We start from the raw sequence: 23,321 nt of genomic DNA on the forward strand, positions 1-23,321 counted from the left end.
TGGCTCCCTCTCTCTGCTCTAGGTCCACCGCTCTCTGTCTCCCTCTAGCCCTCTCTAGCTTACTCTGTCTGTCTCTCTGGCATCACATCCCGTCACTCCACACCAGTCCCTAGTTAGTAATATCATCACCTGTCTTCACCTTCCCCATCACTCCTTTTGGATTTAACTTTGACCCATTCACTCTGTCGCATGTGTTAGAGTTCATGGTCCTGTATGTTTGCCTGGGTGTGTGCCCCAAACTCTCAGCTCCTGATTCTCTGCTCCTCTGCTCCTCTGCTCCCTGGTTCCTGGTTCCCTGCCGGCCCCTAGCCACCGATTCCCTGCCGGCCCCCCGGCGCTCATGGGGTTCCTCACCCAGGGCCATTTCTAGCCTCGCCTGCTAGTAGGCCTGCTGGTCACCAGTATGCTTCCTGGCCTGGACGTCCCCTCTAGGCACCCCGGACTGTTTCGTCCCCCGACCACAATCAGATTGGGTTGGGTCGGGTTGCCAGCTAGGCCGGTACTCGCCTGTCCCATTCCTGCCCCTGAGGATCCCGAGCAGCCCCTCTTCTTGGGGGTTGCGCCTCGCCTTTTTTTTCTAGGGAGCCAGAGAAGGACAGAGGGAGCTAGAGGCAGACCGGTAATCAAGGCAGGGCAGGGCAGCGGCCACGCAGACCCCACCCCGGACCCGACTGAATATACCAAAAATCAATCAAGTCAAATTTCACTCGTGTAACTTCCAGGTTGCAATTTAATTTAATATTATACAGTAAATTATATAAATACTTGATTGATTAGAATTACGTATGATTAATAATGTATTAGTAATACTATTAATAAACAATATATTGTTATCAGAATTTTATTTAAGTATGTTTTCTTAAGTTAGACTTTCCCAGAATCGTCCAGATTATTTGTTTATTTACGTGTTATTCGTGTATTCATGTGCATTTATTTAGATGTTGTTATGTTCTGTCCCACGCCTCGTTCGATCGACCTCTTAAGTTTCCATTTTTTAAGTTTTACTTTCGAGGGACCCAACTACTTTCGGTTTCTCTGAAAGCACGTGGTTAGGGCCGGCTGTTCCACCAATCTCCCTCCCTCCCCGAGGCGCGGGTCATATTTGCGCTTCAGAGCCCTTCGCAGTGACCGTAAAACGAACGGCAGCCACGCGTTGCGGGTGGTGAAGGTGGTGTGCGGCGACACGGGAACGTTTCGCCCTCTCGCGCCCCTCCACTTACGTCGAAACACCCGTGTACCCGCCAACGACGGGGAGGGGGGGTCGGGCCGCTCGCACAACGGCCTAACGTCCGCAGTTCTGATTGGGTCGGAAAGGGAGGCGGGTCTATGTCGCGGGTCCCGCGTGTTGGTTGGGCGGCTCTACTTCCGTGCTTGCGCCGTCAGAGTACAGCGTTGACCCCCCCCCCCCCCCCCACCCCCACCCCACCGGCGACGACAGTTCGTGCGAGCAGCGCAGCGCTGGTGCGAAACTAACAGCGACGCGGAGTTCTCCACCTCCTGTCCGCCGCCTCTACTCGAGGGTATGTTGCGTGATCCCATCTGGGCACGTTGTCGGCTCTTCTGCAGGCAGCGATCACGTTTCGATAATTGTGTATTACGAGACTGTCCCTGTCGTTCGTGATGTTAATCGTGCGCTCTTCATTGTTGTGGTAACCATGTTGCGAGATGCTGTGTTGTGCGTATTATACATCTTTTTACGTTATATTCTTTATATTATACCGACGCAATATAGTTTTGTTCTCTCTCATGCCTTATTTGATCTGCCTATGTTACGCTTTCATTGAAGACACGACAAGGGCAAATAGCTTTTAATTTCGCTCGATTAACTCGAAGGGAGAGTTCTATTTTGCCATAATTTGCTGAATAACATTGTTGTGAGCCTACGGAAATATTATTCATTGCTATTCTTTGGGTTTCTTATATATATATTCGTTGCCTCAGTACTTGAACTCTGTGCAGTGACAATTACTGGACTCTAATCTAATCGAATCTATATTGCCAGTGTTTCTATGTTTTAGTAAATTAATTCGGTTCATTGATCAATGCAATTTTTTCCCCAAAATGTATTTATTATTATTACTTTATTTTTTTATTGCCTATTGTTTTCGCCCACAATTTCTTTCCGGGGCGAATAAAGACAAATAAATAAATACAGTTAAAGTAAAGGAAATCTATCGGTTTTAAGTGTATTTCCGATGGTCACCGGTAGATGTCGCAGTGGCTGCAGCTCCAGCAGCTGGACTCCAAGTACCTGGAGCAAGTGGACCAGCTGTATGATGACTCCTTCCCCATGGACATCAGACAGTATCTCAGCAAGTGGATCGAGAGCATCGACTGGTGAGCCGTTCAGAGCAGATCAGACACTTATATTATTAAGTTCATGTTCAATCGATGAATCTGATTTCTGAATGTAAATGTGATCTGAAAAAACTGCTGTATCCGAACTCACTGATTTGAGGCAAAAAATAGAGTATTGGGAGAATATCCTCTATATAAAAATCTGAAACCAACTATTTTGACTCAACTGGTGAAGTTCTGCTTTTAACTATAGCTATAAATAATATGTCTCACTGGCATAGAGAAGATAGTGACGAATGCCGAGGCGGAATGATGAGCCTCTGATGAGCGTTTGGAATTTCAAGTTGAAATGTGAGCCCTGTTATTACTGCCGTCCTTCTCCTAAATATTATGCGTTCTGCAAATGCCTGCGTTGTTAGAATTACAATAGTGCACTTAGCAGATACTAGGCTTAGGCCAATTTACAGTTAAATCGTCTATCGGCGTTCGACTCCGTCTATGCTCTCGTCCAACTCCATCGATCGCGATTGACATTGGTGAGACTTTAATCTTTTTATTTTTAGTTTTTGTCCGCCAGGAAAAATCAGAATTGAAACAGTGTAAGTGCAGTTCACCGTGTTCTGAAACTGGAGTGGAGAGGGGGGAGAGGGAGAGAGAGTGGGCTCTCCCCCTCTCTGTGCAGAGCTGGTGATCGGATCTCACTTCCTCTCTACAGTCCCGTACAGAGACTTTCTAGGCATTTTGCTGCTCTGGGCAAATGGAGCAGCACAGCTGAGCCGCTCTCCGCTCATCGCAGGTGTGACAAGGTTCAAGGTTCATGAGGAATTTGTATATCTTGCCCAGACAATGCACTTCCTTGACACCCATTAATTAAAGAAAAAAAAAAAAAAAAAAAGCGTGCCTGATAGAAAGGGCACCATAGGGTCTACGGGGCAGGTGCTCGGGCAACCCCGCCTCTGTAGTTTCCTGCCGCTAAATATGCAAATCTTGTTTATAATATAGCAATATATAACATCTCATAAATAAGAGATTTTAAATTTTGTTTCCTTTGTTTTTTACTTGTATGGAAAATGAAAAACGTAAACCTAAGTCAGAGAACTGGAACAGAGTTATTATTATTTTTTTGTTTCTCCTCCAGACAGCGGTGCACGCCGGTTCCCGTGCCTGTCCTTTTATTTTTGATCTATTTATTTTTGTTTGTTTCCTGCATGTATGAAACAACATTTTTAAACACGACTGAGTTAAGGGACTGTCCAAGTCTTTACTCTTTACTCTTTACTTTTCCAAAAAAACAAAAAACTGTGCGTCTCCACTGTCGGATGCACGTCTCCCCGTTTCTTCCCGTTGCCATGGAACTTAATTTAGTAAAAACTGGATGTTTTTGTGTAAATACTTTACTTGTAAAAAATGAATTCTGCACTTCTGGAACAGGGAGACCGCATTTGCCACATTACATTCTATGCACGCGAACCCCACCACGCATGCGCCCCCGATAAAATCGTGGAGACAATGGATAGATAGAGAAATTGATAATCCCTACTCATATAAATCTGATCATTTTGATCATTTAACAATAATAATGTAATGATAATAATATCAAACATCATGTGGTTACAATATTGTAATGTTATAATAGTTTGATAATCAGTTGAGATGCTGTGCTGGGTTCAGTCTGAACAGAGATTTAGAGAACGATTAACATTTGTTTTTTTTCCTTATTTTCCTACTTGTACGAAATGAAAAACAAGTGACGGTCCCGCTCTGGATGGCCATCGGGAGTACCGTGCCTTTTTACGGGGGTGCTGCTTGGCAATTCGGCCGATACAACACAAAATATTGTGATGTTTGACGGTGTTGACTAGACGGACAGACAAAAAAAAAAAGAATAGAAAATCGATTGGTATGTGTTGTCGAAATTAAAAATGGAAAAAAAAAAACATTATGGTGGCGCTGAAAAGCTGAGGCAAAATAAATCTCTCCGTCCAGATGCAGCAAAATGCTTCAAATTGACAAAATATTGGTTTGGAGCTTCACCAGCACCGGTGGTGATGGCATCTAATGGATTGGAGTGGGTGGGTGGGTCCGGAATGTATTGCGTCAAGGGCATTAGTAGTATTATTATTGGTTTTTATCTTGTAGTGTTTTTCTCTCTGTTCTCAGTACTATTGGTATTTAACTTATTGTATTTGTCTCTGTGTCCTCAGTAGTATTAGTATTTAACTCATAGTATTTATCTCTGTTTCCTCGGTAGTATTAGTATTTCACTTGTATTTTAGTATTTTATTTGTATTAGTATTCAACTTGTAATATTTGTCTCTCTGTCTTCAGTTGTATTAGTATTTAACTAGTAGTAGTTATCTCTGTGTCCTCGGTAGTATAAGCATTAAACTAGTAGTATTTGTCTCTCTGTCCTCAGTAATACACATATTGAACTAGTAGTATTTGTCTCTCTGTCCTCAGTGGTATAAGTATTTAACTTGTAGTATTTGTCTCTGTGTCCTCAGTGGTATTAATATTTAACTTGTAGTATTTGTCTCTGTGTCCTCAGTAGTATCAGTATTAAACTAGTAGTCATTTTCTAATAGGGACACGGTTGCCGTTCAGGACTCGCTAGCCACCGTTCGCTTCCATGACCTCCTGAGTCAGCTGGATGATCAGCACAGTCGTTTCACGCTGGAAAGCAACTTCCTGCTGCAGCACAACATCCGCAAGATCAAGAGGAACCTGCAGGTCAGACCCTAATGAGATCCTAATGCACAGTAGTTATTCAGGAAGACATTGTGTTATTATTATGACCAGGATGTTCCAGCTGTACCTGGCATACCTGGATTCTCAACCGGTGGGTATCTGATCCAAAGCTGGGTCCTGGCTCCATATTTGAGCGGACAGCGGGGTGCATACGTCCACTTCTTCAAAAATGTCGTTATACAGTATATCAGTGTGTACCAAATTTAATTGTAAACAAAAGTAATTTCCACTATTATACAGCTGTGAAATGTGACATGAAATGAAAGTAACACCAGAACTGCACAAATGCATTATGAGTTACTGCTGTGTTCATTTTGTGAACTGGAATGCCTCAAACGGTGAATTTTGAAAAATGTGGACGTCTGTCTTCCAGGACCGCTTCCAGGAAGACCCGATCCACATGGCCATGATCATTTCCAGGAACCTGAAGGAGGAGCAGAAGATTCTGGCCACCGGCAAGAGTTTGGAGGTAACGCTCTGAGCGGAGATGGACTGAGACGCCCCTTCCGTCCGGAACTGCCGGGGTTGATCTGGTGTGTGTTTATGCAGTCAGCAGGGGAGGGGGCGGTTGCGGCCATGGTGGTGGAGAAGGTCAAACTGGACAACAAGGTCAAGGATATGAAGGAGCAAGTCCAGGTAACACCCCACACCTAATCCTAATGATCACAAGGCTCCACCAGGTCAAGTGAACAAAATGGCCCTTCATTTTTTTCCTACCACCTGTTGTTTTTCCCCGATACCTGTTCCAAAAGAGGTACTTTGCAAAAAGGGACGTATAATTATTCAATCTGCCGATGTGCCATGTGGGATCAGTTTTTTTTTTTCCCCAGGTGACGGACCAGAACATCAAAATCCTGGAGGATCAGCAGGACGAATATGATTTTAAACTCAACACGCTGAAAAACAGAGGTGAGAGGCTGGGATTTAGACAAATATTATTAGTAACAACACTAATAATACTGCAACGACGTTTAATACAGGTGTTAATACTGTTGATACTACTTGTACTTCTACAATGGTGACCATCATATTATATATTATTAAAATGTGGAGGGAATGTTTCGTGTTTCTATCTTTCTATCCCTATGTAGAAAATGAAATGAATGGTATGACGGCCAAAGAACTGGAGCGAGAGAGAATGATGATCGGAATGATGAACCTTGACCTCAAGACCAAACGGCAGGTGAGCAGGATGCATCTAGGGATGGAGGGCAAACACCTGTGGCATTTCTGATGTAATCATTCTTAATAAAACGTTGATCCATCGAGTGATTTGGTCTAGTTGACGGTCACATTGTGATATTAGTTATATAATAACAAATACAATAGACAGGAAACGGAAAAAAAAACATAGCCATGTTGTTTTCATGTGGTGGGTATTTCGAACCGACTGCTTGGTGTCCTTAGGGTGTCGTGAACCAGCTGGCCGAGGTACTCAACCTGATCCAGGCGCTGGTCACTGACCTGATCTCAGAGGAGCTGCCTGAATGGAAACAGCGGCAGAAGATAGCCTGTATCGGGGGCCCGCCTAATGCCTGTGTGGACCAACTCCAGAACTGGTGAGATCGAAATGCTCCTCGATCAAGACCTGTGGAACGGATGAATACGGCACGTTTTGAAGGGGAACAGAAAGGAACTCTACAGGATAGTTGGAGAAAAGCATCAAAACAATTTAGCTTTGATACTAGTCGAGTGAGGGGAAAAATGGCAAAAAGAGGATTTGACTTGATGAAAAGATTGCTGCCAAGTTCGGGAAATTAGGTTGGAAAGGGAGAAAGGCAAGGAACCCTCTGTCCGCCCTCCCCTCTTCAGGTTCACGGCGGTGGCAGAGTCTCTGCAGCAGCTCCGGCAGCAGCTGAAGAAGCTGCAGGAGCTGGAGCAGAAGTTCACCTACGACAGCGACCCCATCGCCCTGCAGAAGAGCTTCCTGGAAGAGAGAGCGCTGGAGCTGTTCAAGAACCTTCTTCTCCAGTAAGGCCCCGATTCTCCTCGAGCAAGGCACTAACGCTGCCAGGGTTAGCGGTTCTATCCCCCGTGTAGCCCAGTGGCTGTGGTTTCTCAAAACCATTCGAAAAGCTCTACAGCAGTGCGTGTGCATGTGTGTGTGTTGTCAGTTCCATGGTGGTGGAGAGGCAGCCCTGTATGCCCACCCACCCACAGAGACCACTGGTACTGAAGACTGGCGTCCAATTCACCGTCAAACTCAGGTGAGAGGGAACCACGACTTTAAAGGCACATTCCACCCCGAATTTTTTGGAAATGATCCTTTGCATTTCATGTGTATTTGTATTCTATTCTACTATATTTGTATGTAACGTAGTGTTTCTATTGGCAAATATTTTCCAGATGAATAGCTTTAATGCTGAACACTGCGACGTGAATAATTATGGAAATGCTTCCAGGAAATGTCTTTTGCAGATAATCTGTCATCAAAAATGTCTTTTCAGGTTTCTGGTGAAGTTGCAGGAGTTCAACTACCAACTCAAAGTCAAGGCCTTGTTTGACAAGTGAGTTGAATTGGGGCTCATTGTTTTGTTTTGATAAAACTCTCTCTGTGTGTGTGAACGCGCTGACACCTGCTCTGTCTCCGCAGGGACGTGACCGAGAAGAAAGGGTATGTAGTGTATGTAACGTGTGCATCAGTCACAAGGAAAAAAACAAACAAAAAAACAGGTTATAAGTGCTTATTTGATTGGTTGTTGGTTGGTTGATCAGGCTCAGGAAGTTTAACATCTTGGGGACTAACACCAAGGTGATGAACATGGAGGAGTCCAATGGCAGCCTGGCCTCAGAGTTCAGACATTTGGTGAGAAACGCACAGACACACACACACACACACACACACACACACACACACACACACACACACACTGCTGTATCAATTAGACAGAGTGAAAATAAACAAATATATATTAATAAAAGTTATTTAAATCCCTCAAGGCCATGCACTGTGAATATTATTACATTTAAGGTTACCTACAATACAAGTTGAATTCTAACCTGGCTCTGTGCTCTGCTCCACAGCAACTCAAAGAGCAGAAAGTGGCCGGAAACAGAACCAATGAGGTGAGACACAAAGGTTCATGGGATAAAGAAATATCTGTAAATGGCAGGGATACGCCAAGACATTTTAAAGCAACAACAGCGTCACACAGTTCTTTCACACAGACTTTTGTTTTTTTCACACAACAAGATTTAGCAAAGATCTGGGGATTCTAGCTCACACTGTAGGAGACTTACTGTAAGACCCAGACTAGTCTGGGACCGACAATGGGAGTGTCTGACCACCTGCAGCAAGTGTAATCAGTGTAGCAGGCTATGACTGTAAAACATTATTAATAATAATAATAATAATAATAACAGATATTTATCAGATATTGTCACATTGCTATGTTAAAAGATTTGTAACAGTAGTCACTGTAACCTCTGTAACAAAGCCTCATCATCAGTGTTAATGATAAGGACAATATGAAAATGAGACAAAATTGTGTGTGTGTGTGTGTGTGTGCGCGTGCGCGTGCAGGGTCCTCTGATCGTCACGGAGGAACTTCACTCCATCTGCTTTGAGTCGGAGCTTCAGCTCAGCCAGTCCGGCCTCAACATCAAGTTGGAGGTGAAGTGCTCTCCCGGTATCACTGTTGTAACAATATATTATAATTGAATCACTATCTATACTTTGCTAGACAAAGTTAGTATTATCTTCTACTACTAACTTCTCTTCTTAAAACATACTACTTGACATATACTGTTATTTATTATTGGTAGTAACATTATGATTATTGGAGTTTCCTCAAATTTGCCCTCAAATGTCATCTAATATATTTACAGTTATGTATGTATTTATATACAGTATAGATATGAATGTTGAAAATCGGTTGTGGACGGTGTTTCTAAGATTACAGACTCTCTGCCAGAAGTTGTTTATGTCTTGTGTTGCTACGGTTACAGACGATGTCTCTGCCCGTGGTTGTGATCTCCAACGTCAGTCAGCTGCCCAGCGGCTGGGCTTCAATACTGTGGTACAACATGCTCAGCAGTGAACCCAAGGTAACACACACATTACACACATTTTATACACACACAAGCAACACCATAAAAGACTTTCTGAGGTGGACCGAGACTGTATGCGTCCCGGGAGGGAAATTGCCGGGTCACAGCACCTCTTATCAAAAATACGCAATAATAATAAATTAATAACAATAAAAATTGTAAAAAAAAAAAATAATAATAATACAATAAAATAAACCTAAAAGTGGACAATGAAAGTGAACCCAAAAATCTCACTTCAACAATGTCATTTCTCCTCCTCCTCTTCTGGCGTAGAACCTGAAGTTCTTCCTGTTTCCCCCCTCCGCGTCCTGGGCTCAGCTCTCCGAGGTTCTCAGCTGGCAGTTCAGCTCCGTCACCAAGCGAGGGCTGAACCAGGAGCAGCTCAACATGCTGGCCGACAAGCTGCTGGGTCAGTGCCCCCGGAAGGGATGACTGACGGGCAAATTACTAATTAATAAACGTTTTGTTAAGTAAAGGATAATGTACAGCCGGAAACTCATTATCGCCAATTAACCCCCGACAGCAAGGGGGTTATTTTGCGATAGCGACCGGCTGGCTGCACATTATCCCGCATATCAGGCGGCTGCTTACAGAAACGTAATCCTGTATTCCACAGAGCCGTCAGTTGCCTCAAGGTGCTTGGATTTCCCTTAATTTTACTTGTATGAACCACATACTAATTTTAACATATCCATGTATATACAGAAACATACTGTATATTACATTAGATTTTCAATGTCAGTTGGGTGGGTTGAGATGGTAAAGCCGTGAAGGTGCTTCACAATGCTTATAATCCAGTTAATATCATCACCAAAAGTTGTCACAAAATTCGGTCATCGCATCCAGATAATGTTGATTGAATGAGCGGAGGGGAAAAACTAAATTGTATTCCCATATCATGTTTTGTTCTTTAGGTGCTCAGGCCCAGAGGAACCCAGAAGGTCAAATCCCATGGACAAAGTTCTGCAAGGTCTGTACTCCAGCGATTAAGTGTGATACATTTCATAGTAGGATGTATTAGACAGCAAGTGAACAGTCAGTTCTTGAAGTTGATGTGTTGGAAGCGGTAAAAAGGGCCAAGCGTAAGGATCTGAGCAACTTTGACAAGGGCCAATTTGTGATGGTTAGACGACTGGGTCAGAGCATCCCCAAAACGGCAGGTCTTGTGGGGTGTTCCTGGTATGCAGTGGTTAGTACCTCCCAAAAGTTGTCCAAGGAAGGAGAACCGGTGAACCGGCGACAGGGTCATGGGCGCCCATGCCTCATTGATGCATGTGGGGAGTGAAGTCCAGCCCGTTGGGACTGATCCAACAGAAGAGTATCACTGAAGCACAGATTGCTTTTAAAAGTTCATGCTGTTTAATGCTACGATAGAAAGGTGTCAGAACACACAGTGCATCACAGCTTGCTGCGTGTGGGGCTGCGTAGCCACAGACCGGTCAGAGTGTCCATGCTGACCCTTGTCCACCACTGAAAGCACCTACAATGGGCATGTGAGCGTCAGAACTTGACCATGGAGCAATGGAAGAAGGTGGCCTGGTCTGATGAATCATGTTTTCCTCTACATCATGTGGATGGCCGGGGTTAGGGTCAGTTCGATGCAGCATGATTCTGGTGGTAATAACTTAATTCTGTTGTTTGTGTTTTCAGAGTGTGAATGAGAAGACGTTTCCTTTCTGGCTCTGGATCGAAGGAATTCTGGATCTGATCAAGCGACACCTGCTTCCCTTCTGGAATGACGGGTCGGTTCTCAGTGGTTTAGGAGAAAAATTGTACTCACTAGCTGCCGAGAGTGCATTTATCGGTGTAGTTTTGTGCGTGAATGCAGCGTGTCCACAAAAGCGACGATCGACAGTAAATATAATAAAGTTAGTTAGTCCAATTCATAGTTGTTTTATTTACATTTTTTTCATTTATGTAATATAGAAAGTTATATTTTATTCTTAATCAATTAGTTAATTCGGTTTTCAAAACATAGAGAAAATTGACAGGCCATTTGCACTGATTTTGAGTAGTTCAAAAATAAAAATAAAGAAATGGGTATATTTATTAACATATATTTACTTTTTGCATTCAAAAGGTAAAACAAATAGAAATTAAAAGTGAACCCAATGTTTGGAATATTAAAAAAAAAAAAAAAATTCTTTCTACTTATTAGAACTAAATATTTTATTTATAAACAAAATGAACACATTTAATACTTCAAAGTTATAAAGCGATCCAAACCCAATAACATAGCTCTCTCCTTTATACAATATGAACAGAAGAAAGTAGCATTTTATGAAAGATTCTAATCAACACTGGCCCGGACGAATAATAATATATTAATATATCTTATAATTAACTCATGTGGTGATGTTTTCCTCCCCAGCTCCATCATGGGGTTCATCAGTAAGGAGAGAGAGAAGGTCTTGCTGAGCAGCCATTGTTCTGGAACCTTCCTGCTGAGGTTCAGCGAGAGCAGCAAAGAAGGAGCCATCACCTTCACCTGGATCGAGCACGACATCCACGGTAACCACGGAAACCAAAAAAAGGGGGGGGGGGGGGTTTAAGGATTTTATATTGAAAACGAGGGAAAGTTGAAACTCGGTTGGAGCTATGAGATGGTGTAGGATACAGTGAAGGAGCTAGGAGACAGTACATGAGGTAGGAGACCATGTAAGAGGAGCATACAGTGTAGGAGCTAGGAGACTTTCTAGGATACAGTGTAGGAGTCTAGCAGCTAAGAGACACCCTAGGACTGTGACTGTTCCAGATACATTACGTCACGCTCACGCGAGAGGTGTCTTATATCGCACGAGACGAGGCAACCGAATCCGTTTTTTCGGACCAGCGCTTCGCTCCCCGTCTCCCCGCCCCACGGACTCTTCCCTCAGCTGACGGAGCAGGGACAGAGCCGCTCCACCTCTCCCTGTCCCGCTTGCTCCCACTGGCTCCGCCGAAGCGCTTCTGCCCACTGTCCCCACAGGGTCGCACGGCACCCCTAACTGTAAAAGACACGTCTAGTGCCTGGGTTGCAGTTTTAAGAAAAAAATGATAAAATGTAAGAATATAAAGACCTGTCTCCGTAGAGACCGGAACGTGTTTCAGTTTCTCGTCTTTGCAGCCGAGCTCCACGGAATTTTTCCGAGTGTTTTTTTTTTTTTTTTTTTGTTTGTTTGTTTGTTTGTTTGTTTGTTTTTCTTCCCGAAAACAAATCATTTAAAAAAAAATATTTGTAGTAAATAAATATGTGTAAAAAAAAAAAAAAACACACTGTGCTTTATTTGGATTCGGCTCCACCCCTTCTTTACAGAAATGTTACTGCTTCAGTTCCCACATACTTCCATTCACAGCTGTTCCGGCAATTTGCCGGGTATTATAGTACTTAGAGAGCGGGGAAATTTACGGAACGAATTTGACGGAACGTATTTTTACCGGCTCCCATTCCCCACATGACGCAGATACGGCACATTGCCAGTAGATTTATGGCTTTCAGTGCAAGTGGGAAAGGGGCTTAGGATACAGTGAAGGAGCTAGTAAACGGTCTAGGAGACAGTGTAGGAGGTAGGAGACAGTGTAGGAGGTGGCGTAGGAGCTAGGGGACAGTCCTAGCGACTTTCTACATACTGTATCTGTAGTTTGTCTGCACACATAGGTGAAGTGTGTGTGTGTGTGTGTGTGTGTGTGTGTGTGTGTGCGTGTGTGCGCAGACAAGCCGGTCTTCCACTCGGTGGAGCCGTATACCAAGAGGGAGCTGACGGCCGTCTCCCTCCCCGACATCATCAGGACGTACAAGGTCATGGCCGTCGAGAACATTCCGGAAAACCCGCTGCGCTTCCTCTACCCCGACATCCCCAAAGACATGGCCTTTGGAAAGTACTACCCCAAACCCTCCGAAGGTCAGTAGTGCGCGCACACACACACACACACACACACACACACACACACACACACACACACACACACACACACACACACACACACACACACACTCTAGGGCAGTCGGTTATTTTAATCAACGGTTAGCTCACCTGAGATTGCTGTTGCTGTTGCTTTCAGACAGTGTGTATAGAAAGTGTTTTAGAAGTGACCACTGAAAATCCATCTTCATTTGAAAAGGACCCGAAATTGAAGATTTTATCTATTTCTTTAATGAATGCGTTTTATTTTCTTCCGCGTCTGCATTTGTAAGAAACATTTCTACCAAATAAACATGCCTGGATCGGGGTCCAACTATTAGCGACGTTATTGTTCGTTTGTGTTTCAGCTCCGGAGCCCATGGATGTCGAGAACATAGAGAAAAGCGGCTACATGAAGACAGAGCTCATATCTGTCTCTGAGGTGTAAGTTCACACTTCATGAGACATAAGAACACTCAGTGATCACTGGGGGGGAAATAAACGTCATAATTTAAAAGTATAAATAAACTCCATTATATTTGAAATTAGCCCAAATCTATTCCTGAATAACGTATACACTCTCCGTATGTGTATTTTTGACATGTATTTTACAGTAAAAAAAAAAAAAAAAAAGGCATTTTATTTGCTCAACCAAGAATGTTTTAATTACATTTTAGGATTTGATAATCTTTAAGAACAAACATGAAGTTTGTCCTCGTTTTGCAGCCATCCGTCCAGACTCCAGGACAACATGATGCCCATGTCGCCCGACGACTACAAGGCCCTGGAGCAGATTGTCAGCTCCAGGGACATCGACGCCATGGTGAGACAACTCAGCTCTGAATGAATCGCTTCCAAAACGAAGCAGTGGGGTTTTTTTGGTTGTTTTTTTTTTTTGTTGTTGTTGTTTTCATAAAAACGCTCAACGTTCTCCATCGTGCTTCCGATCCAGATGAGCGCAGAGTTCCAGGATGAAAACCGTGACAAAGACTGAGCCAGTTTGGGCGTCCTCGCCCTATCTAAAACACCCGCTCTCCCAAGTCGACTCCCTGTACTTTGGTTGTTCCATCTCACGCCTCACGGATCACTGTGGTCTTTAACAGTTTGGAGCTACATTAACGCCCACTTAGTGTAGATTTCTACCATCGTTCTCTTTAATAAGAACAGGGGGAGAAGGACAGGGGGAGGGAGGATGGCCATTGACTCTTTGTGAGATGTTCTTTTTGTCAAAAATGTGCGATCTGAATCTCGGCAGTTCAAGGAGCCCCCTGCTGTGCACCTGCTGCGTTGTGCTTCCAGGCACCGATGGGGACGGAATTCAGGGGAGGAAAGTCCGGGTTCAGCAAGTAAAACTCCACCACGGGACTTTGGGTCAAATGGATCAGTGCACGGGTGGAGCCGGACCAGGGAAGCAGATCTTTTACTTTCTGAACCTGAGCTTTTCCCCCCTCCATTGTAGGGTTTTGTGTACTATAGAATAACATCACCGAAGCTCCTTGTAACATCCAAATTCAAGTTCAAGAGATATTTGTCACATACATATATATATATATCCATGTGTGAAATATAATTTTGGGAAAGAAATTATTTGTTTTGTTGTTTGCTTTGAGATAATTCATATGTAATCAGTTAAACATGCATATTTTAATAGAAAACAGGCCACTTCAGTGTTTACCAAGTTGGTTCGATTGGAGCAGATTCGCTTTCCTCAGTCTGTAGCAGTTTTCTGACAACTGTTTCTTTCCTGTTGTATCCTTTACTTTGACTCACCGTTTGGTAGACTCTTACGCCAAAGACAAATGCACCAGTTTCTCATCAAAAATACAGATTGTACTGATTGATACACACCTGAGCTACACGTTGCAGCTTAAATTGGAGCTTACTGAAAACATAAATGTACTTTAATGGCGCACGGTCGCGTCACTGTCTTCATCCTCTCACCAATGCGAACACTAACTAGTGGCGGCATCTTGTGCTTGGTTGTGGTTTTTTTGTTGTTATGGTTCATTTTTCTTTGCGGAAGCTCTTCAACTAGGCATAGTTATAAAATCATTAAAAATTGATTCTCTGTCAGTGTGTGCTTTTACTTTTTTAAGTCGCTGTGTCCTAAGTCGCTGTGTCCTAAGTGGGATACCGTGGAGCAAGCTGGTCATCATTGCAAAACAACCCCCTTTCAGAGTGAGGGGGGATTCATTTGCAATAACAACCGCCGGGCTGCACATTATCCTTTACTCAACCCCTCAAAGCTTCATCTAACGTCCAGTGTCCTTCTCTGGGTGTGTGAACTCTGAGCATCGAGTCGTCTGTCGAATGTGTTCTGATCGATGGAGATGAGCTTGCTGATTTGGAAACGGTAACGACAGGACGGCCAGATAGGTGAAGTCTAGAATAGAAGGGACCGACCTAAACCTCTGCCGTGACGTCCCCATGGTGATTTGTCTGTGGGAGAACACACTGCAAACCATCACCCAGAATGTCCACACACCCAGAGACACACTGGGAATATGGAGCTTTACTGCCAAAGAGTTAGTTATCAATGTTAAAATCAGTTCGAGGAATGGAGCATTTGTGTGTTTGTGTACATTTGAGCAATTATTTATCCAGGAAGTTGTGGTGTGGCAGTGGTGTGGTTTAAGCGGTCACACCTATCTATGGTCTCGGTAATTCTCCCCGTAATCAGGGTGACTGTACGGCTGTTCATGAGAGCAATCAACAAGCACACAGCACACACAGGAGAGGAGCCCTTGTCATGACATGTTGTCCATCTGCTCCGGGCTTGTTCCACCTAGCCCCCTCTCTACAATAATGTTGGTGCTTTTCAACCCCATCGCCTGTGTCTCTGTCGGAGGGCCTTTGGAAAAAGGCACTTGGATGGTGTTTGGCAGGCCTGCAATGTTCGCTAGTATCAATATTTGCAGCAATATATGAAATCATGATTTAAAGCGACGCTAACCTCAACAAAGCGTAAAGATTCTTCGGTTACTTGCGGGTGCCCAACCAAGAGTGAAAGTCAACTTAAACCGATTTGTTCAACTGTTAAAACTAACTTTGTTGATTCAGGACAGTTTTTCCCTTGCAAATTTGACAGCCGCTTCTTCGATTCACGGTTTTGTGACGTACACAGGTGTTTTTGGTTGGGGAAAAAAAGAACCCTTTTTCTTGGTGGAGGTTAGCGTCTGGTTTTGTAACTCATATGAAAATATTACTGATTTACACTCTTGCGAATTGTGTTCCTATCTCCGAGCATACAGTGGTGTAAAAAATACTAGAGCCAAGTAAGAGTTGATATCTTACTAAAAAACTACTCTGGTAAAAGTGAGTCACTCATTAGAATACTTGAGTAAAGGTCTTAAAGTAGCTGATATTAAAGGTAGTTCAGTATCAAAAGAAAATGCTGTAGAGAGAAAAAAAAAAGGCATACTTTATTTATTTTGCTCTGATTTTATTCTGGTTGCGAATATTTCCGTATTTCTTTGGTAAGCAGAAGAGGCACTGAACGCGGTAAGACCAGGGGTGAATTGGTAATCTGGCACAACGGACATTTTCCCGGTGGGTCGGCACACCTTGGGGCCGATATAACAATCAAAAAAAATCTTTATATTAATACAAATAGTATACTAGAAAATTAATTGTAGTGGTATAATACATCTATACCGCTGGAGGAAGCCGTCGCTGTGGGCGCGGCTCTCCAAAACGCTGCTCCATTTGTGTTTATGTTGCACCCTCAAGCAGACATGACTCCGTCTCTTCTATTTGGCAACTTTTATTTCACCTCAGTTCTTGGTCGTAACGGTTCAACCCAAAGAAGACTGTCGCGACTTTCAGAACACGGAATGCAAATACAACGTGGCTGCATTCTCTCCCGCGCTCTACTGCGCATATAGATGACATCACTCGCTCACGTTAATACTGAACTCTGACCTCTACTAAGTTACATTAATCAGAATCATATTTGGCACGTTAATATCAAAATACAATGAAAAGGAAGAATATCTCCTGCGTGAACAAATGAAATCTATTTCAGCTTATTTAAGTTAAAATAATCAATATGCAAATTCCCTAATTCTAGGTCGCAACATCTGTGATAACTGGCTTCACTCATTGTTTCCCAGTTGTCTTCCCATTTTATTTCTTAGCGAGTAACGAAGGTGTTCAGGGGAAGTGTATCGGCCTAAAACCATACTTTTTAGTGTAGTGTAGTATAATAACTCAAGTAAAGTACAGACACTGCAAAAAAAATTCTTCAGTACAGTAATGAAGTCAAAATACTTATATTTATTTCACACACTAGAGTTGGAAACAATTGTCATCAATTGTTCATATGAACAAGTCAAAGCAACATAAAATCCTTCTACATTCAGATCGGAGCAGCTGGGATCTGCCCCGACACAAACAGTTCAGATCAAACTGCTCCAGGAGGGAAACGCTGCTGCTGAACACGACCACGACGTCTGTTTCTTATTGCTGATCATTTCCTTCAAGATTGCATCAGTGGGACTTCCCCATCGCAACAAACCACATACAGACTAATGTTTGCAGCTGCAACGTAAGCGCGGTGATGTTGGTGAAACTCCCGTTGGTCGTCACTAGCGATATTTTGCAATTTTCCAACCCCGGTATAACTCAGTTTTGACGACATTGTGAGTTTCCACTTTTCAAATAGATGTACCTGTTTTGTTTTGTTTTTCTTAAACGTTTGCCCCATTGGAGTGCACCGAAGCACAGTGAGAATCTGCAGCAGGGCGGCAAGTTTCTCAACAGTAAAGGCTTCGGCGAGGTTGTGCTCTGATATCTTAGAAATCATAGAAGCTTACATTTTAAAAGGGGCCTGGGTTGAAAATGAGCGAACCCAAGACAAGCAAATCTTACTGATACATCCTTTAAAAAGTGCATTTTTTTTTTTGTTTTGTTTTTTGCACTCTGCGACACTGAACTCCCAAGTGAAGCCTTTGTTTTGGACGACGAACTGATCCCAACCCAGGGAAATGATCCGATTTTATTTTTCCAATACTGTGACTGGATTAAGCAATTTTCGGAAAAGTTGATTGGCTGTTTGACCCGTCACGCCTGTGCTTGCGCAGCATTGTAGACCGATTGAGAAACAGCTCATTTACACACCTCCCAAAACGGACGCACGTGCGTGCGCGCACACATACATACACACACATGCACGCGCGCACCTTTTTTTTCTTGACCAAGAATATCAGAAGCTCAAGCACAACTTTTCAAGTAATGAATCTTTCACATGAAACAGTTGGTGAGGGGGGGGTAAATAAAATACAAATCTCATTTTGCTTGTCTCGCCATCATCCGTGTTGAAAGCTCAGTCGGTGGGAGAATCCACACCAGGGAAGCTTCTTTAAATATCTGAAAAGAGGTTTGCGGTTCCGAAATCTGCAGATCCTGCCTTGAGCCAGCGTCTGATTAGAAGTGTGGATCTTCACTGACACCGATGTATCTGATATGTACAGACGATTGTTGTCATATTTTGGATGATTTGATGCAAAATGCTTACCATGTTAAACCGAGACTTCTTTTCATTTTGAAAATATGGAGAAAAAAAATAAACAAGTATTGACATTTTGGTGAATTTTTTCGACGGGCACATATTATTACAATGTTATTACAGCACTATTTTACATCAATTTGCTACATCACTAAACCAGTAAGTGCATGACTCAAAATCTAACGTAAACTTTTTTTTTTCCCCGCTGATGAACTAATTCATCATTTGATCAATAACTTCACACCTTATTTGCCAAATGTACGCACCCAACTTTGGCTTAAAACGGTACATTCTCTGCATAACATAAAACAAGCAAAATTTAACAACAAAACAAACACACTGGAAAAGACAGGGGGGGGGGAAAGAATGCAAAACCATCCAGTTTTCTCTTCACATAATAAAAAAAACAAAAAACGCTCATCCAGAGTGCGGTCAGACTTTGGAGTCGTACATTTCGAAAAGTAAACAACCACGAAAACAGAGAGAAACAATCATGACGTTGAAATTTCCTTTAAATATTTAAGTACGGGAAGAAAAAATAATAATAATTCAGTGTTTCCTTATTATAAGTGAGTCTTTCAAAAAGACTTTCTTAAAAGCCGGAGTTTGAAAATCCCCCCGCTGTTGGGGGTTTTACTCGGTCTTACTTCTGTTATACGTCAGTACTACGTTGGTACTACGTCTATTCATTACTATGTATTTACACTTTGTTGTGCAAAAGTCCACTCAGGAGATTTTACACAAATGTGCCGCTCATATTCCAACACATTACTAAATCACACACACACACACACACAGAGGGGGAGGGGGTTGTTTACATTCCACCACATGACGTCAAATACACAAAAATACAGCTGCTCTTGAAATATCCGGGAAAAATTGTCCACAACCGTGACTGTAACAGAAGTAAATGATCCTTTGGCGTAAACTTGAACTTGAACTGAATCCGTCCTGCTGGTCGAAGGGGGAGTGGCTAGAGGCTGAGTAAAGGGGGCGGAGCTTAGAGCCGGGCCACCGATCTATATTATTATCCTTTAGCATCTGTCTGTGGTAAAAATGGAGACAACACGTAATTTCTTTGGGGTCTGTAATATATCACAATATGACTTCTGAAATATTACAGTGAGTTCGGTGCGATATTATGCTTTAAATCACCATATAAATTCTTATGCCAATAGCGGTATCAATGTTAAATTGTCTGGTTATAGTTATTATGAATTCTTCCATATGGTCCAGCCATTCGATGGAGACCAACAAAACCGGTTCAAATCGGCTGCTTTCCACAGGCCAAACTGGGTTCTGCAGCAAAACGCAAAGCTAAATAAATATCAGAAAGACAAAGTGGTTTTTTTTCTCCTTTCAAAATACAGTCATATATAGTACAAAACAACACCTACAAATAACTTGACAGCGAACACTATGTTGTACTGATTGTTCAAGGGGGGGGAGGGACCAGAGTAATCTGGATTTTGAGGGGTTTTTCTTTACAGTGTAAAACCCTGCAGGAGGTGTTCGGGGGCATGTTAAGGCCTTTCTTTGGAAAACCCTTTATGTGCTGCTAAGGTGGGTGAGGGGTTTCTGGTGTAAACTCACTAAGTGGTTTTAAGGGTCTTTATACAACTCCCTAAAGAAGTTCTACTGGGGATTCATGTGTTTCTTACAGTGTAAATCCGCCCCCGCCAGGATGATTTTAAAGGCTCATTAATTCGTTTCTTGAAAGTGTCAACCCTTTTAAGAAGTTTGAAGGGCTTGGTAAGGGCTTTTTAAACAGACACAGTTTTAAGGGGCTTTCTACAACCCCTTTAGAGGTTGCAACGCTCTTGTTAAGGGGTTTCTTACAGCGAAAACCCCCCCGGGAGGATTGCAGGGACTTTCCCCCTCACAGCATGCCGTCCAGGTTCTTCTCTGCGGTCTCCTTGTCAGCAGAGGGCGGTGTCGGGGGGCTGTACTGGTTGTGGTAGTCACGCAGGATGGTCACCACGTCGTGGTGCCCGAAGTGCACGGCCTCGTCCATGGGAGTGTTCCCCCACCTGCGCAGAGCACCGAGCGCGGCGTCATTTCACTCAGGCGGCCGGAGGGGCAGCCGTGCTCCAGAGACAACACAACCCGGCGCCAATACCAATGTGCGATGTGATGATGAGATTATGAATTGAGATGAATTATCAGACATTGTCCTATTGCGAAACACCTATTTCATAGTCTCAATCTGGGGGAGAGATACGGACTCACGGTATGTTGAAACACAATATGATTCAGATTAGAGGGAGCTTTTATTTGAAAATGTGGCCTTTCGATCTGAAAGAACTTCAGTTTGACACAGAACTCAACTCAGTAAAATGATCCAAGATATCAGTAGATACTGTGACATGTATCTCAATCAACTTTGTGTGGAAGCTCTTCTATCTCAGTCAGTATTTGCTAAATGAGAAAGTTTAAAGTGCTTTGACGTTTAGAAAGTCTAAAAGAAGGACCAATTTTGCGTCACTCTGAGAAGCCAGGTGAAATTTTGCCTTTTTTGCAAAACAAGGGATTAGTGATTTTGGGGACCCAAGGCATGAGCAGGGGGAAGCCACGATGGCCAACGCCCGCAGCTCCCACCGGGTCACCTGATCTTCTGTCCTCTAAATGAATAAACAACAACCATAATGATGTAGAGAAAACACACAAGTACAAACTGCACAGACATTAGGATGTGAGAGTAGTGTGTAGGTATGCATTACCTGTCTCTGGGAATTGGGTTGACTTTACAACCTTCCAGTAGGAATCGAACCACCTCAGCGTGTCCTGAAACGCGCGCGCGCACACACACACGCACACACACGATCCATTAACGGTCATTAAACTCAGGAGTCATTCAACCGCGGAGTTAAAGGAACAATTGGAAACAAAGGACCCCTCGAGGAAGCCATAGGAACTACAACGACATTGGCAGGATTCTCCTCCCACACGACTCCAAACCTCCTCTCGCCCCGCCACATCCCTGTGAACTCCCTGTGGCCTCGAAGTGACATTAAATGTTTTCATGTCTAAACTAAATTAAAATCAATGATGTCACGTTAAAAGGTAACAGATCTCTTTGCAAACAGTTTCTGTGTTGTTGCAGCATCGACAACAACCGTTTGCTCCAGTTAGTAATGATATGCTTTAGCTACACAAGCTGTGTCATTGTATACATGTTTATTTATCCCATACAGTATATCCATCGATATTTATGTTACACCCATAACCAAACTAGTTACCACACTGCCTTTTACTGTAACTAAATGTGAGTATTTCATTTATTATTTTGTTTTAAATTTTATAATAATCATTTTTTTATTTTTATTTCGTGCAGAGAATTTCTACTTGTATATTGCGTATATTTTTGTATGTATTTGGCTATTACATTTTTTTATTGGCCATTTTCTTTGTACATTGGGCTATGCTTTTTCAGACTATAAGGATGTCTTTACGCCATTTGCCTGTACAGCAATGCACCACGACAAATTCCTTGAATATAGAAATGTACTTGGCCGAATAAACGCATTCTGATTATGAAATGTCAATTGCACCTTTGAAAGGGTCAATTTCGGGCAATAAAGTGAATAAATGATAACTGTTTGGTCCTCTGAACTGTTAGTTATCAGACACTGAGTTTGATCTGAGTTGTTATTCCGTTTTACCTTCTGCGGCAGCGACGTGCAGAGCCGTCCTGGAGTCATAATCCCTCTGCTCCATGTCCATAGATGACAGTGCAAATCTGAACACACACACACACACACACACACACACACACACACACACACACACACACACACACACACACACACACACACACACACACACACACACACACACACACACACACACACACACACACGTCATATTTCCATATGTACGTCCCAGTCAGGAAAGCTTTTCGGGACCAGAGATAAGGATCCTCTCACCTCCTCAGAGCTGAAACGTCTCCCGTGTAGGCGGCGAAGAGCAGATTAATCACAGACTTCACCTGGAAGGCAACAGTATGAGGGTCAAGACAAGTGAAAATAAAAATAGAAAAAGAACCTCAAGCGTGTGAGAAACAAATAAAAATCTTTCCTTGGGGGTTCAAAACTGACGGAGGCCGTTTGGTGTTTGGTTTAGTGGTCAGTGCTGTCGCCTCACAGCAAGAAAGTTTGGAATGTGAAGCCAACAGGGGCATTTCATGAAAATAATAATAATAATTTGTGAAACAGGCAAAAAAAATCAGAGGTTCATATATTTTTGGCCAATCTTGGGGGGGGGGGGGCTTCTCCACACGCACACTCCTTTTTTCTCTCCATTTTATTTCCAATTGTAATGACATTAATGATTGGATGGTGTCAGTGAGATGAGCGGCTTCTACCCTCTGGTCTCCTCCCTCCCTGCGCGGATCCAGCTTCTTGGCAAAATGTCTCAAGTTGTCATAGTTGTGGAAGTTACACAGAGACACCAGATCCTGAAACCCAAAAAGAAACACTCGACAACATGTGATCCATAACCGTTAGACTGAACTCCAAATCACATTGTTTAGCATGTCTACTATCTAGCACTGTCTAGCATGTCTACAAACTGAATATTAGTTTATGGCGAGTCAAAATGGACAAAATCACTTTTGTTTTGTTTTGCACTATAAAATAATTCCAATTTTAATCCCAATGTTTGTTGAGGTGCAATAAATAATATTTGATGACAACAGAGAATATACAATACAATGTATATTCAATGTATATACAATGTATATTGTGATGAGAACATTTCTCATGCCTTTTATAGCCGAAATCAGGGTTTAAGTCATTGGTATTCAAGCTTTTTTTTGCAGAGACTCTCTACCGAGGATT

General features: G+C 42.9%; 2 protein-coding genes across 4 annotated transcripts in view; one reads left to right on the top strand and one right to left on the bottom strand.

The window, feature by feature from the left end:
- The first annotated feature begins 1,431 nt into the window (after positions 1-1,431).
- Positions 1,432-15,050, top strand: stat1a (signal transducer and activator of transcription 1a). Of its 2 annotated transcripts, none has more exons than XM_079996708.1 (24): positions 1,432-1,520; positions 2,210-2,337; positions 4,884-5,028; positions 5,420-5,515; positions 5,596-5,682; positions 5,877-5,955; positions 6,138-6,229; positions 6,454-6,605; positions 6,859-7,017; positions 7,161-7,253; positions 7,494-7,553; positions 7,640-7,669; positions 7,762-7,852; positions 8,071-8,112; positions 8,570-8,659; positions 8,995-9,093; positions 9,370-9,505; positions 10,011-10,066; positions 10,747-10,838; positions 11,468-11,607; positions 12,789-12,977; positions 13,346-13,421; positions 13,704-13,800; positions 13,930-15,050. In XM_079996708.1, exons 2-24 carry the CDS (start codon positions 2,210-2,212, stop codon positions 13,969-13,971), a joined length of 2,271 nt encoding a protein of 756 aa, XP_079852834.1. In that variant the 5' UTR covers positions 1,432-1,520; the 3' UTR covers positions 13,972-15,050. The 2 variants fall into 2 exon arrangements, with proteins under 2 accessions (XP_079852834.1, XP_079852835.1); XM_079996709.1 differs by having other exon boundaries at positions 7,640-7,660.
- A 2,195-nt stretch (positions 15,051-17,245) lies between these two features.
- glsa (glutaminase a) overlaps positions 17,246-23,321 on the bottom strand; it is a 30,356-nt gene continuing 24,280 nt past the window's right edge. The window contains exons 14-18 of one of the 2 annotated variants that reach the window (XM_080024633.1): positions 22,847-22,939; positions 22,410-22,471; positions 22,146-22,222; positions 21,204-21,267; positions 17,246-20,513 (exon numbers count right to left, since the gene is read on the bottom strand). In XM_080024633.1, coding sequence (XP_079880759.1) covers positions 20,363-20,513; positions 21,204-21,267; positions 22,146-22,222; positions 22,410-22,471; positions 22,847-22,939 — 447 coding nt within the window. In that variant the 3' untranslated portion in view covers positions 17,246-20,362. Of the gene's footprint in view, positions 20,514-20,757; positions 21,105-21,203; positions 21,268-22,145; positions 22,223-22,409; positions 22,472-22,846; positions 22,940-23,321 lie in introns of those variants that run through there. The other variant, XM_080024632.1, reaches the window with a different exon arrangement.

Source organism: Zeus faber (assembly GCF_960531495.2).
Source record: "Zeus faber genome assembly, chromosome: 2".
NCBI classification, from domain to species: Eukaryota; Metazoa; Chordata; class Actinopteri; order Zeiformes; family Zeidae; genus Zeus; species Zeus faber.